General features: G+C 40.3%; 1 protein-coding gene across 1 annotated transcript in view; it reads left to right on the top strand.

The window, feature by feature from the left end:
• thada (THADA armadillo repeat containing) overlaps positions 1 to 14941 on the top strand; it is a 142203-nt gene that overhangs the window by 100985 nt on the left and 26277 nt on the right. Inside the window, exon 32 of the mRNA XM_079249231.1 lies at positions 13052 to 13428. Coding sequence (XP_079105357.1) covers positions 13052 to 13428 — 377 coding nt within the window. The remainder of the gene's footprint in view (positions 1 to 13051; positions 13429 to 14941) is intronic.

The raw sequence follows: 14941 nt of genomic DNA, 5'->3' as shown, positions 1-14941 counted from the left end.
TGTGACTTTCACTTTCATTTATTTCCTCTTTAAGCTCAAGTTCAGTCTCAGTCGTTTCAGTTTGGTTTGTTGTTTATATTAAACTTAGTGGTCCTTTTTATTCCTTAGAGTGAATAATAAAGCAGCTTGTTCTTTATTGCTGCTGGACTTAGTGGACATCATTTCCACAGGTTCTCAGTCAGACCAGCAGTCACTCAAAACATTAACTTCCTGAAAAGCAAATATCCAGTCCTTGTCTTAAAAAGAACAGTTTGAATGTATTTATAACGAAAACATTGAAAACGTTCCTGCAAAGTTAAAAGCAAGTTGAAGTCCTGCTATATTTAAGCTATTTAAAAAATTAGCTTAGCTTGGACTGTGAGTCAAAAAGCTAAATCTTGTTAAACGAATGACTCTTGTCTTATGGCTTACTGAGAAAGAGATCTCCTCCCAGTCAGTATAGACAGGAATCATTAGTGCATCTCCCAACGCTCCGTCTGAATGCTGTACATGTGCGACATGCGAGTATTAATAGACTTGAAGAAAATCCAAACCCATCTTTGAAGTTTAATCTGCCCTCGCACGCATAAAACAACAAGTTGCCATAATTGGGATTCCAGCAACATTAGCGCATAGGATTGATGTTCACTTCTGACAGCTTGGTTAGCCATATGCTTCCAGATCTGGATGCTTGCACACATTTAAAATTAAGACACGCTTCTCCATTCAGAAGGAATTATGCTCTGACCGCTGCAATCCAGTGTCAGGAAAAGTAGCAGTTTTCTTCTTTGCTGTGGACACTGCCTTCACTGGGGATAATATAATCTGAGCGGTTACAAGCTGATTAAGTTAGGTGATGTTTAAAAAGGTTTTCTTTGTAATTTGCCAGTGGAACATACTAGAGTTAAACCAATGAGTTTGAATTCATTATTTAATTGTTACAGTGTGTGGACATCGAAAGGCTGCAAGGTGATGTCTTGGGTTTTCATTGGTTTGGCTAAAATCCACAAAAGTCTAAAGATCTACTTAACTCCTTCAATGCTGCATTATTATTCAACTTGTGATTATTATTCCTTGTGATATATATATATATATATATATATATATATATATATATATATATATATATATATATATATATATATATATATATATATATATATACACATATCTTTTATATATATATCTTATATAAGAGATCATTTCTTGAATATATTCCTACAGAGAAATTTTTAAAGAGAATAAGATGAAAGATCAACCACAATATCCGTTACTAGAAAATCTGTAGGAATATATTCAAGAAATGATCTCTTATATAAGATATATATATAAAAGATATATATATATATATATATATATATATATATATATATATATATATATATATATATATATATATATATATATATACACATATCTTTTATATATATATCTTATATAAGAGATCATTTCTTGAATATATTCCTACAGATTTTCTAGTAACGGATATTGTGGTTGATCTTTCATCTTATTCTCTTTAAAAATTTCTGACATAGCCAGTTGTCTTAAAAAACCTATTCTGACAGGATTAGTTTTACCTGGGGACTACATGTAATAAAATATAAATATGAACATAATAAAATATAAGAAATATAATAAATACATAATAAGATATCCGCCTGCATCTGTTTTTTCTGTAGCTTATTTCCATGGAATAATCAAAGTCTGAAAACGAACCTGAATGATATGATGCAGGCTAAGCTGCTGGTACAAAAGCAAGTCTTACCGAAACAGTAAAATATTCTTGCCGCAAGTTGTAATGCATGATGTGATCTACCATTTGTGCCCGGCAGATTTGTCAGTGACCAAGAAAGCTGTCAAAACACTCCAATACAGCCTCTATTTTTGGCCAAAACAGAAAAAAAATGTGTTCAGGAAACAAACAGGCCCATCATTTAATGATCCCCATTTCAGATCCCGCCCATTTCAGCCAAAAAGACATCTGTTTGCACTGGATCAGTATTATTAGAGGATCTTGAGTTCAGCAAAATATAGTTGGTAGTTTGTAAGGAAATTATTACTTCATAAGTACCGACATGGCCGATTCACATGGGATTAACTCCACAGTATTATATGTAACAATTGACCCCTAGATAAAAACTAATCCTGTCAGAATAGCTTTAGATTGGCATCTTACTTGAAGTTGCTGAAAGTTTTGACTGAAGACTGAACTGTTAAAGTCTATGCCCTTTTTCAGATGTGGACACTGAGCTAGCTGTTAATGAGATTGTTGAAGGCTGATGCATCAAAGACTCGTGTATAGCCGCATGGCTGCAGCGAGTCCTTTGTGTGTCATCTGTTTGCTCACGTGTCAGCAATGTAAATTGTGTTCTTGGTGGTTTTTTTTTTTTTTTTTTTTTTTTTAAGGTTTAAAGGTTTCTGAGGTTAAAAATGTGGCACAGTCCAAACCAAAACAAAATCTGCTCTTCCAGACTGATGCTGTTGTTGCTTGAAGCTGTTTCTGGAGAGCACCAGGACAGCTTTTGTAGAAATTTGGACTGGGATTTTGTCTGGCGTCTAACTCTGGTCTGTTCGCGTTTTCCTAGTCACATCCAAGCATGTGTTTACAAAAGAAATGTCCAGACATAACTTTTTATTCATTCCTTGCCTTCAAACATCTGTTACTCTGTCTCAGTTACTTCTGTCTGAGGAAAAAAGTTTCAAGTGTTCGCCTTCAAAGGGACCACAATCAAGCATTTAATCCATATGGGTCCAGAACAGCTCTCCGTTTACTTTGAGTATGAGCAGGAGTTTTAGGACAGTTCTAGCAGAATTGGGAAGTGGCTAATGGAAGTTAAGTTTTTATGATGTGTAAGGTGAAAGCCTTACAGTGTGACAGCAAACGCATCACTGTTAAATCTACAGAAATGTACTTGAAATATATATTTTTACATCTAAGAAAAGACTTCTTAACCATTTTGAGTCCTGTGCATATTTTTGGCCTCTGTTCAAAAATTGCATACCCAAAGTGAAATGAGCATTTTTCTGTAACCACAGGGTTTATTTCAGTACTTTTGGGATCATAGGCTGCGTTTCCATTAAATTATTTTGCAAAATAAAAGCAATATTTGTAGGTTTTTACAAACATTTGGGATTTGCGGGTGTTTACATCGAACAGTGTGTACTGCAATAGCCTCAAGTCACGTAAAATCTCATTCCTCTCACGAGATTTTATGAGAATTGCGGCTTATGCAGGGTAGCCATGTAGCGTTATTTCTGGGTTTTTTTATGAATTTGCTTTTGCTCTTCAAAGCTTTTCTTCTTGATTTTCTTTTCTAAAACTCTAAAATTTGTTGTTGTTTATTCCACATCACGTCATCTTTACCGGAAATGAACTGGTCACGACCCTCCATGCCATGTTCGGGGACACGTAAATGTGAAAAAAGTATTTCCATTACACTTTTTCAATATACTTATGTATTGAAACGTCTGAAAAACCACCTCATAAGAGCGTAAAAACCTTTTAGCGATATTTGAGATATTTTTCGAAATGTAGGTGTTTCCATTAGCGTTTTTTTATTGTGACATTTAGTTTTGTGAAATGTAATGGAAAAACCCCTATAATAAAGGGTACACTGGTGAGATTAAGCTGTTTAAATATCGCAGGACAGTATGTTATTCGTGAAGAATAAATGAAGGTGGTACACAACTCAAAGTTAAAAATGTTCAGGCTCGCCTAAAAAAGAAAAGAAAAACAAACACTTTTTTTGACATATGAAATGTGTAATATGAATCCATCTTTCTTAAATGAACCAGATAGCTGGCCTGAGCTAATTCTCAGGCCTCATGAGCATCTACAGTTTTAGGAATCAGTTTACAACAAAAATGTCTTCTGATTTGCTGCTGCCAGTTTTCAAGTCTTTTTTTTTAAACACTTCACGTTACCTTCACGTGATTCAACCACACAGAAAGATTGTGCATCACAGAAACTATCAGAGGGGAAACAAGAATGTTTTTATCCGATTGATCAGATTGAGGTCGAAAACCATCCAACTTAGATCGAATAGAAAATGATTTTCTGTCAAGGTTGACAGGATGAGCTAAGGTGCTTACTTTCTGAATGTTCGCTGGATCAGAAGTGCGCCATGGTTTTGAAGTTACAGTCGTCTGGGGAAAGTTTAATTTCTCAAGTTTTTATAAAGCTAAAAGACAAAATAGAGATATATGAGAAAATCAGAACTACCTTGGAAAGGGATCTTGAAACGTGGGATTCAACTTTTAATCTAGAATTTCCACAGAACCCAAAGGTTCTCGGCGAGGTTGTCCTGGATATCCCCTGACCTGTACTACCACAGACGAGGTCTCCTTAATACATATGTATTGACCTGTTTAATTTAACAAAGTTATGAACAGAGGTTTTTCAAACCCTGCCCACAAACACTGATACTGAAAATCCACCAAACCCTTTGCTCGCTCTGTTTGGGACCATCGGAGAGGAAAATTAACTCTTCCCTTTCCAAAGCAGCATGCGCTGTCCTTTACCTCTCATCTGGCCAGACGCCCACTCACATCCACTAGCTTCTTTACATTCTGTCATGTCCAAAACTTGAAAAGATCTGCCACTATACTGAGAATCAGACACACACATGACAAGATATGGATACCCTTCTTTATTTAACTATCCTACAACTGAATCAAGCACCCATCGTAATGGGAGCTTGATTCGTAATCTTTCGTAATCTAGATCACGCACCATTTCCTTGTAGGCATGGATATGTATGTGCACGTGTTTATCCAGAGACAATTTATTCATGTGTGGACCTGCATATGTTTGCACAAATGTATTTCTCTAAATCCACCTTCTTTTATTTTGTGACCATAAACACCAGCACAGATGTCCAATCTGTACAATCAGAAGCAGAATCAGTCTTGTTTAGATTAGCTTTTTATTTGATTTTGTAAGATTTTTTTCATTTGTTTTTTTTCTGAGCTGTAATTGTATGTATTTATTCTTACTTTTAATGTCTGCTTGAAGATCTAAGTCCTAAAACTCAATAAAAATGTCATTGAAGGAAAACTAAAAAAGCAACCAAAGACACGGTGCTCAGTGTAACGCAACTTTTTTTTCTGCAAAATAAAGTAATCGGGAATAAAACTCAAGAGCTTTTAGTTCATGTTGTTCAGACAAGGTCATCATCTGCACCACCAAATTGTTGAACCTCAGGTTTTAAAAGGTTAAATATTAAGTTTTATCCATTTACAGTAATAAAATTACCTCTAAATTTTATAAATCTCACCATGACTCAACATTTTGTTCCCCTCCATTTTCAAGCCATAAACAGAAAAATGCAGTACCAGTAGTTGAAGCTTTTAGTGATAAGTCACACGCAGCAGAGGTTCAGTTCCCTCACATCCATCAGACACACACACACACACACACACACACACACACACACAAGTAGCGTCTGGCATTTGTTTTTCACAGTTTGGGTAATGACGGTGGAAGCTGATGTAAAATCCAGCTGTGTTCGTGAGAGCACGTGCAAGCGTCTTTCTCAATCTCCAGCCTGACACAGCAAAGCGCCTCAGCTTTTAGTGGCTGTGGGCTGTGCTAATAAAGACACTTTATTCCTCTTTTTAGTTATGTGCCGCCGCATTTAATTTATTTCACACACATACCTTCTTCATATGTGTTGAAGCATTGCATAACGGCCTCAATCCGTTTTTCCAGTGACACGTTTAAAAAGCAACCTTTAAATTGTGTTGGGAGTTCAAATAGCGCTGACCTCCATCCGAAGTCAGCTGACGATCGGTACCATCCTTCCCCAAACCACAGAGAGGTTGGCTTAGGTTTATTTAAACCAGATGCTGTGGTTACATCTAGTTTAAACATTTGGCCTGTGCAGTGCAGGCCATCACACACACACACACACACACACACACACACACCTCACTGCTCACACATGAACACAAGAAAGACAGAAATCACAACCACAATCATGTGAATCTAGTTCTCTAATGGATTGCTTTATGGGAAATAGTTTTAAGGTATACACGTGTAATTAGGCTGTTTGTTGCTTTTTACAGACTGCCAAGGTTTGGACCATGTCTGAACAGGAATACTAATACCAGCAGGTTAAAGGGTGGCTCTTTTAAGGCTTATGTTTCACTTAGTAAAACAAGACAGATGCATGGGGAAAATCAGCATAACCACAGAGTCTGATAGATGTTTGGTTTTACTGAATTCTCTGTATTCTTAAATGTTTTCGTGGTCAGATTCCAGAAAGGGAGTGCAACTGTTTGGGTGTTCCTGCTTAGAGGAGGACTGTGATGGTTTCTGTTTTCCCGTGAACCAGCTCCCTCCTTCTCTCTCTCTCTCTCTTTCTCTCTCTTTCTCTCTCTCTCTCTCTCTCTCTCTTTCTCTGTGTGAAGCTTAAACAAAGTTTCCATCAGGCTCACACAAAGCTCACTACCCCTAGCATTGATTAACAGGGATATTGGGTTACTGTTCTAAGCCAACTTCCAAAACTAATCTGTAAATCTTCAACTCAGTCTGCAGCCAGGATGCACTCAGTGGTGCCTGAAGCTTAAATGATGGTGCTAAAGCTGAGGGTCAGCAGGTACTCTTCACAAGTATTTACCTCTGGCTTACTGTTAGCATTGTGCTAAAAATAGAAATACATGTGATGCGAATATCATCCATTTGGCAAGCTTTTTAAGCACAAGTGGAAATTTAATTTGGGAAGTTAATTAAAGGAAAGTTAACGCATAGTGTTTTTTAGACACACAAAATCTGAGCCATTCATCCATCCATTTTCTGCCACTTATCCAGGGTCGGGTCCTGGGGGCAGCAGCCTAAGCAGGGAAGCCCAGACTTCACTCGCCCCAGCCACATTTGCCAACTCCCAAGGCATTCCCAGGCCAGCCGAGAGATATAATCCCTCCAGCGTGTCCTGGGTCTTCCCCAGGGTCTCCTCCCAGAGGTACATGCCCAGAACACCTCACCAGGGAGGCGTCCAGGAGGCATCCTGACCAGATGCCCGATCCACCTCAACTGGCTCCTCTCGATGCGGAGGAGCAACGGCTCTACCCTGAGCCCCTTGGACAGCTCATACAACGGGGTGCGACCTGTCCTGTGCGACCAGGACAAAAACCACACTGCTCCTCCTCAATCTGACATTAGACTATCCGACAGACCCTCCTCTCCAGGACCCCTGAATAGACCTTACCAGGGAGGCTGAGGAGTGTGATTCCCCTGTAATTGGAACACACCCTCCGATCCCCTTCCTAAAAAGGAGGACTACCACCCCAGTCTGCCAGTCCAGAGGCACTGTCCCCGATGTCCACGCAATGCTGCAGAGGCGTGTCAGCCAGGACAGCCCCACATCATCCAGATCCCTAAGGAACTCTGGGTGGATCTCTTCCACCTGCAGGGTCTTGCCACCAATAGGCTTTTTAACCACCTCAGCAAGTTCAGCCCCAGAGATAGGAGAGTCCACCCCTGAGTCCCCCAGCTCTGCTTCCTCACCGGAAGACGTGTTGGTAGGACTGAGGAGGTCTTCAAGTATTCCTTCCACCGACCCACAACGTCCCAAGTTGAGGTCAGCAGCTCCCCACCTCCACTGTACACAGTATTGATGGAGCACTGCTTCCCCCTCCTGAGCTGCCAGATGGTGGACCAGAATTGCCTCAAAGCCGTTCAGAAGTCTTTCTCCATTGCCTCGCCAAACTCCTCCCATGCCCGAGTTTTTGCCTTGGCGACAGCCGAAGCTGCATGCCGCTTAGCCTGTCGGTACCCATCAGCTGACTCCCACAGGCCAAGAAGGCCCGATAGGACTCCTCCTTCAGTTTGACGGCATCCCTCACTGCTGGTGTCCACCAACGAGTCCTGGGATTACCGCCACGACAGGCACCAACGACCTTACAGCCACAGCTCCGGCTGGCTGCCTCAGCAATAGAGGCACGAAATACAGCCCACTCGTTCTCAATGTCCCACGCCTCACTCGGGACATTGTTGAAGCTCTGCTGAAGGTGGGAGTTGAAGCTCACTCTGACAGGGGACTCAGCCAGACCCTCACAACACGTTTGGGCCTGCCAGATCTGACCAGCTTCCTCCCCCACCATCCGAGCCATCTCACCACCAAGTGGTAATCAGTTGACAGCTCCACCACCCTCTTTACCACATATGGAGACTGTTACGTTTGAACATGGTGTTTGTTATGGACAATCCATGATGAGCACAGAAGTCCAACAACAAAACACCATTCAGAGGAGGTCCAGAGGGGGTCCAGAGGGGAGGGACCATGGCTCCCAATCACTCCCCTCCAGGTTTCACTGTCATTGCCCACGTGAGCATTGAAGTCCCCCTGCAGAACAAGGGAGTCCCCAGAAGGAGCACCAAAATCAGAGCATTAACTAGAATGGACTTTAATTGATTAGCTAACTGGAATACCACTCAAAATGTGCAGTCCATTAAGTAATTATGATGAATATGATGGGAGTATTTTTAACTAAAGCAGTTACTCTTTATATAAACTTAGTTAAGCCAAACATTTTCAAGCTTAACTCATTGGCAGCTAGCTATTGCAGGGAGTCCCATGTTACCGGCGTTTTGGTTCAGCTATGAGGACCCCAGCTTGTTGTAGACGTGGAGGGCTGATTTAGCCGGGTTATTGGAACGTCTCTGAAGTGCGCACTCTGAGCACATTTTGGGAATGTTTTGTTGAACATACCTGGCCAAATCTACTTTATACAGAAACTTCAAAAGATGTTTTTGGCAACCTATGAGTTAATACTGTATTAACATATTGCACAGCCTCTCTGCTTCTAATTGCCTCATTTTTCCATGTTTTCAGCAGTTAGTCTGTAAATCAAATCTATAACAAACTTTTTTCTGTTCAAATGACTCCAACAAGGAAAGGGAAAACAATCTGAGTTGTTTAGATTAGTTTTTATCTAGCTGTGAGAATTAATGAGGCTTTAAATTAGGTTTCACTATTAGTTTTGACTGTGTTTTGGAATCTGTTTGCACCTTCACTGCAACACCTAGTAGTTCTCTGAGGCCACTCAGTGCACTTTTATGAATAAAAATTGCCATGAAATGTTCATACAACTCATACTAATATATAAAGTATATCATCTGGACACTTCAGTATGAGATGCATTTAAACTTTTTACTCTGTTGGTGAAAGAAAATGGTTTTAGGTTGATGATGGAAAAAATGTAGAGCAAGGGCACATTCACACTGGTACCATTTGGTCTGGTTTAAACAAACCCTGGTCTGCTTCCATAGATTCAATAAATATAGACACTAAAGATAGAGATTGCATTAAATCTTGATTCCGAGCATGCATGAGGCGACGTAGCGGTTCGTTTGGAGCAATGCTAACACTCATTCAAACTCTGGTGCAACCCTAAGAAGTAAACTGTGGTTTGTTTGATAACTTAAACCTATAAGATAAAGAGTTGGGACTCTTTCCAGGCAACTATACTAACTTTCACATCATTATTGCATTATTTCCAAAAATAAAAAAAAAAGCAGAAAAACTCAGGTTTTGACCAAACTGTTGTAATTCATCCTTTGGAGAATGTGATGGTGTAAAACTGTCAAGCAGCTGTTGAGAGGCTTCAGTCTGAATCACAGACACAGAAAAGCAGCTAACAGTGCTGCTATCACACGGCTAACATGACTTAGACTGAATGTGTGAGTGTTAACACTTTACAAACTATTACCATTCCTGAGTTCTCTGCTGAAAATTTCTCCTACAAAACATTTAATAACACGGGATTCTGGAGCTTATACTAAAAATATTAAATAATGATCACAATTTATGGCGTTTGGGTTCAAACCAGCTGCAGTTTGCACCTGTAGACACAGATTTAAATAGACACAGCTGTGGGAGAACAATGGCTATTTATGAAATGGCCTGACAGGAACGCCTTTCATTTGCTGAGGGAATGCTCGGTTACTCCTCCCTCCTCCTCCATTTCAGTTTAATAAATACAACCATAAAACACAGCTTTGCATCCTGACTAATGGTGTTTTCTCTCTTTATTTTTCTATCCTTTCATACTTCACTCTGCTTTTTTCCTTCTTTTCCACAGTTTTTGCCTTTCTTTCTTCCGTTCTGTCATGAGTGTTTGGATTAAAATCACATTTCTTCGTTTTGTTTACACGACTCCTTTTATAAATTAGAATTGCGGCACAGTGGTTGATTTTTCAGGATGTGCTGAGCTCACACACCCACCATGTTTATCTGTGATGGACAGCTGTTCTCTCTTTGACACACTCCCATTCTTTCTCAGCCATGTTCCTCTCTTTCATCCCTTCATCATCGGTGTCATTACTGTGCCCTTAACCCCCATTATAACCATTAGGCTATGCTTATTTGGCCCCAGACCCCCCTTTGAGGATCAGGTTCCATAGTAACCTGCCCTGTCTCCACAGTTACCCAGCCCATCTCTGGAGGAATGCAGCATTTCCCGCTCTTTTGTCAGGCTACATTTTGAGTGGCACTGCATGGCCAGATAAAGTTGCACTGGGTTTCATAAGCTTTCTGTCTACATATATATATATATATATATATATATATATATATATATATATATATATATATATATATATATATATATATATATATATATATATATGATGTGTGTGTGTGTGTTAAACTAATTGACTTGGCTGTCAAAGACAGGTTTGTGTGTAGTTTTGGAGAAGTACCATAGGAGGGAGAACTGTTTTAGAGCGGGATTGAGTTACTTTATACTATCCCTGCCTCTTGATTATACTGAGTGGAAGTACATGTGAGTGTGTGTGTGTGTGTGTGTGTGTTTGTACGTGCACATCTGTGTTTATTTGTGTCCATCACTCCCAGAGTATGTTCGTTCACAGGTGGCTGGGCTGGCACAGCTCTGGGCATTTCCAAACAGACACTGACGCAGCCTTTCCTATAAAAGTGAAAATAGAAAGGAACAGAAGACACTGGTCTCTTCAGTCTGGTCTGTTGTTTGCATCTGTTCGCTTCACAGAAGGGTGTGTCTGTGTGTTTGTTTCGCTTGTAGGAAGCTTAGGCTGGATGCAGCAAAGGAAATAAAACCAAGGGGAATATTTTAACTAGTGGGATTCTTGATAATTTAGGGAAAAGTTCAAACATTTCATCTTTGGACACTGTTGTAAGAGTAGTGAAAGCCCTTATCACATGTGTTAGCTATGTACTTTTATAGCTTTTGGAGTATAAGTATCATTTTAAATGGCACATGCAGTGGCTAGAAAACAAAACTAGGGAGGACAAGATATAAGAAAAAAATAATCACAAACTACAATAAGCTGTTTGCACTGGTGTAAACACCCTGAAACTAATTCTTTGTTAAACTAACTTTTGATTTAATCCCAGTATTCAGTCTTATTGCCAGTATGGAGTATTTCAACTGGAGTATTTACCTTCTTTTTCTTACAAACTTGCTTAGAATTTGGTAGATTGTGAGGACATTTCCGCTTTCAGTTATCCCACAGATCGTACAGTGGATTGTTGTCACATGGAGCGCACAACCAGTATGTATCCAAACCCTCTGCAGCTCCTTCAGTGTTGCTGATGGTCCTTGACCAGTTTTCAGCTTGTCTTTTCACCATTTCTTTGCAGTGTAACGGTTTTCTTATATTTTGCTACTTTATCAAATCAAGTCAAACTTTATTTATAAAGCACTTTTTGCACCAGCAACACTGTCTCTTAACTGAATGTAGGTATAAAATCATTAATATAAATAAACATCTTGCTTGACACTGCTGGGAGGAAACAATATCTTACACCAGGAGGAGGCCCACCCACTGCCACAGAGGGCATCACCACAGGAGCAAAAGAGAAATAGTGTAAGAATACCATTAAGGAATTTGTTATGCAATAAAATCAAATACAAATAAATACTAAAACAAAAAATATATATATAAAAAAATTAACTGGAAAGCGAAGCTAAACAGGTAGGTCTTGGCCTCTTTTTAAAAACATCCCCAGACTCTGCAGCCATGAGGTTGTCTGGTAGGCTGCTCTGCAGTCTAGGGCCGCAGTGATGGAACGAGGCCTCACTGTAAGTTTTGGTTACTTTATGACTGTGTTTACTGTTTCATGGTAAATCCAATGATGTAGAAATGTTTTTGGCACTTCTCCTCACACCTTCCAAAAGTGAGATCCCTTTGGTACTTAGAAAGCTCTGTAAACTCTGAATAAATGTCCCGAATGAACTTTATTTGATGTTTGATGTAGTTAATCAGAGTTTCTTTAATTGATGGCAGGTTTGTACCCAAGAAAATTGAATGATAAATTAAAGGTATTTATTTCAGGGATTCTTATTCGTGGAATCAGCTCATTGTTTTTTGTTTTTTTTTTCTTTTATTATTTTACTCAGCAGGTTTGTTTTGTAGTTTAAATGTAAGGGTTAAAGGTCAGAAAACCTGGTAGTTGTGTGTATTATATATATACCCATTGTTGTTAAATTCTTTATATGACAGAACTATTTTATATAGTTACGTGGGACACCAAATGTTTATTAATATGCTGCTAAAGAACAGTATTGAGTTTGAAGATAAGAGTAGAGAGAGACTGTGGATAAGGATCAGCCCATCCTGCCATCCGAAGCCACAGCTGGGTTTTTTCCCTCCTTCTCTCGAAATGCTTCCAAAATCATGTCTCCAGGGTACAGAATAGTCATTTTATAAAATAAACTTGTTTCAGCCACTTTAATTCACGTTCTTATTTTGTTCATAAAAACTGTTGAAGGATTTGACTTCCAACTCTGTATTTATTATTATTATCAATTATTATCAATTATTGTTATTATCCGTCATTATTATTGTGTAGTCATTGTTTACCTTGTGTGTGATGCTTATTACCTGTGTAAAACTGGAGTCTCATAATTTCACATGCACAGGCAAGTTGATCCATGCTTGTCAGCACACACCCATTTCAGTGACTGAAAATGTGTGTGGGCAACTTTTTAACCCAGGTGATGATCATGTATTTTCATCGCAATCTCAAAAAATAACCTTTCAGAATCGTCTGACACATTTGTTACTGGAATGAAATTGTTTTCTTTCCAGAATCGGAGGTCAGCACTCTCCGCCAGGAGACCCTTTTGGTCCTGATGGCCTCGGAACTGATCACGTCTGAGTCTTCCTCTGCTGCCTTTGAGCCAGGCAGCGTTCAGTACCTGCTCAGCCTGGCCCAGGTGGCTCTCACTGCCAGCGTGGAGGTCCCAGAACGGTGGGGAGGCCCTCAGCTGACGAGCCGACTGCTGGATGGTCTGCTGCACTGCCCACGCTACGAGGTGAGAGAGCTGGCAGTGGAGGGCATCCTGAGGAGGCTGAAGGATGAGGAAGGTGAAGAGGAGAGGAGGCCAGAGTGGCTGGAGGAGACCACCCTGTCTAACCTGACCAGCCTGGCTCTTCATGAGACACACCCCCAGTGTCTGGCCAAGGTAAGACCACACACACACACACACACACATACACACACAAATTCACACATAGGTGTTGTATGAGGTGCACTTGTTTGTTGTGTGTTTGTTTGAGGCCCTTTAGTGTCTGGTTGTTTTTAGGTGTGTGTGTGTGTGTGTGATCCACTGTATGTCCCTCTGTGCAGTCTTGTTCGAGGGTTTGGGGGTAAACCAGGGAGATATTTGCTTACAGATGTTTGCACGACATGCTAGTCACCCATAACGCCAAACACACTGTCTGAGCCGACTTCCCTACTCACTCAGTTCAGTTTCCGAGAGAAAAATTCCACCGTTTTCCTGTTTGGGACGAGCCTTTTCACCCTTTCTGTTTCCCCTCCAAAGCTGACATGACACAGCGCTGCTATGGGTCAGATGTGCACCTCATACTGGTTGGGATTTAAATTTCTTCATTCAAGTGTGTGTGTGTGTTTAGAGCTGCATTCCTCTCCAGGCTTGGCTTTACAGACCAGCCGTTAATGTTTAATGTATCGGCCCCATTAAAAGGAGCCTCCCATGTGCCAAGGACATGCCAAGCCATCGGGCCGGTTGCCATGGCTCGCCCTCAGGCATCGGGTAGAGGTGTGGACCAAGGACTGTTCTGCCCAGGAATATCTTCTAAGCCTGACTTGTCATCTTCTCTGTATTCTGTATATAACAATCAGGAACATTTAGATCATCAGCTCATTTTGGTTAAAGTAAAAAGTCTTAAAAAAAACAAGCTTTTTGTTGAAAATCTCTCCTAAAAGATTTCATAGTGTGCCATGAAATCTTTCTGTTTGTGTGTGTGCGCCTGGTCATGCAGGGTGGGTGTCACTGTTTATTTGCATGTTACAGCTATGAAAGTCTGTACGCCTGAGCAGGCATGTTTTCCTGTGACTGTGTATGTTTGAGCATGTGGGCCACGGAGTGTGTTGGAAGACGGGAGCTCATTAAGACGAGTCGTAAAAGTCAGGAGCAGCGGAGATGGTCGGACCAGCTGGGTCTGTGCCAGTAGTTAAATAACTTGCAGATAGCCGGGGAGGAACACACATACCATCGTTGTGCTGCTTAGTGTTTCTGTAGTGATGTAGGAGGAGAGGAGGTTTGACCAGATGAGTAATAACACTGTCATGACCTGAAAAGAGCAAATGGTTTTGTACGGATTTGCTTTGCTAGTGAAGGGAAACCCAAATATTAGAAATGAAAATGGAGGAAGTTATGAACCAACACCAGTCTGCTTCAGTCTGACTGGCAGATTGAGGAATCGGGGTCGATGTGTCACAGTCAGACAGATAAACATCAAATCAAGAAATCCCAATGAATAATATCCAGAGGTCTTTGGTCTAAATGATAAACTCTTCCAAAGGGAAACTTATCACTATCAGTATAAAATGCATGGATCTACACTCATCGGCCACTTTAAGTCCACCTGTTTGGTTGCTTGTTAACACAAAAATCTAATCAGCCAATCACATGGCAGCAACTCACTACATATAGTCATTTAGACATGTGCACA

Source organism: Telmatherina bonti (assembly GCF_933228915.1).
Source record: "Telmatherina bonti genome assembly, chromosome: 11".
Lineage (NCBI taxonomy): Eukaryota > Metazoa > Chordata > Actinopteri > Atheriniformes > Telmatherinidae > Telmatherina > Telmatherina bonti.
The sequence above is the reverse complement of the archived record's forward strand: the minus strand, read 5'-3'. Positions and strand labels throughout refer to the sequence as shown.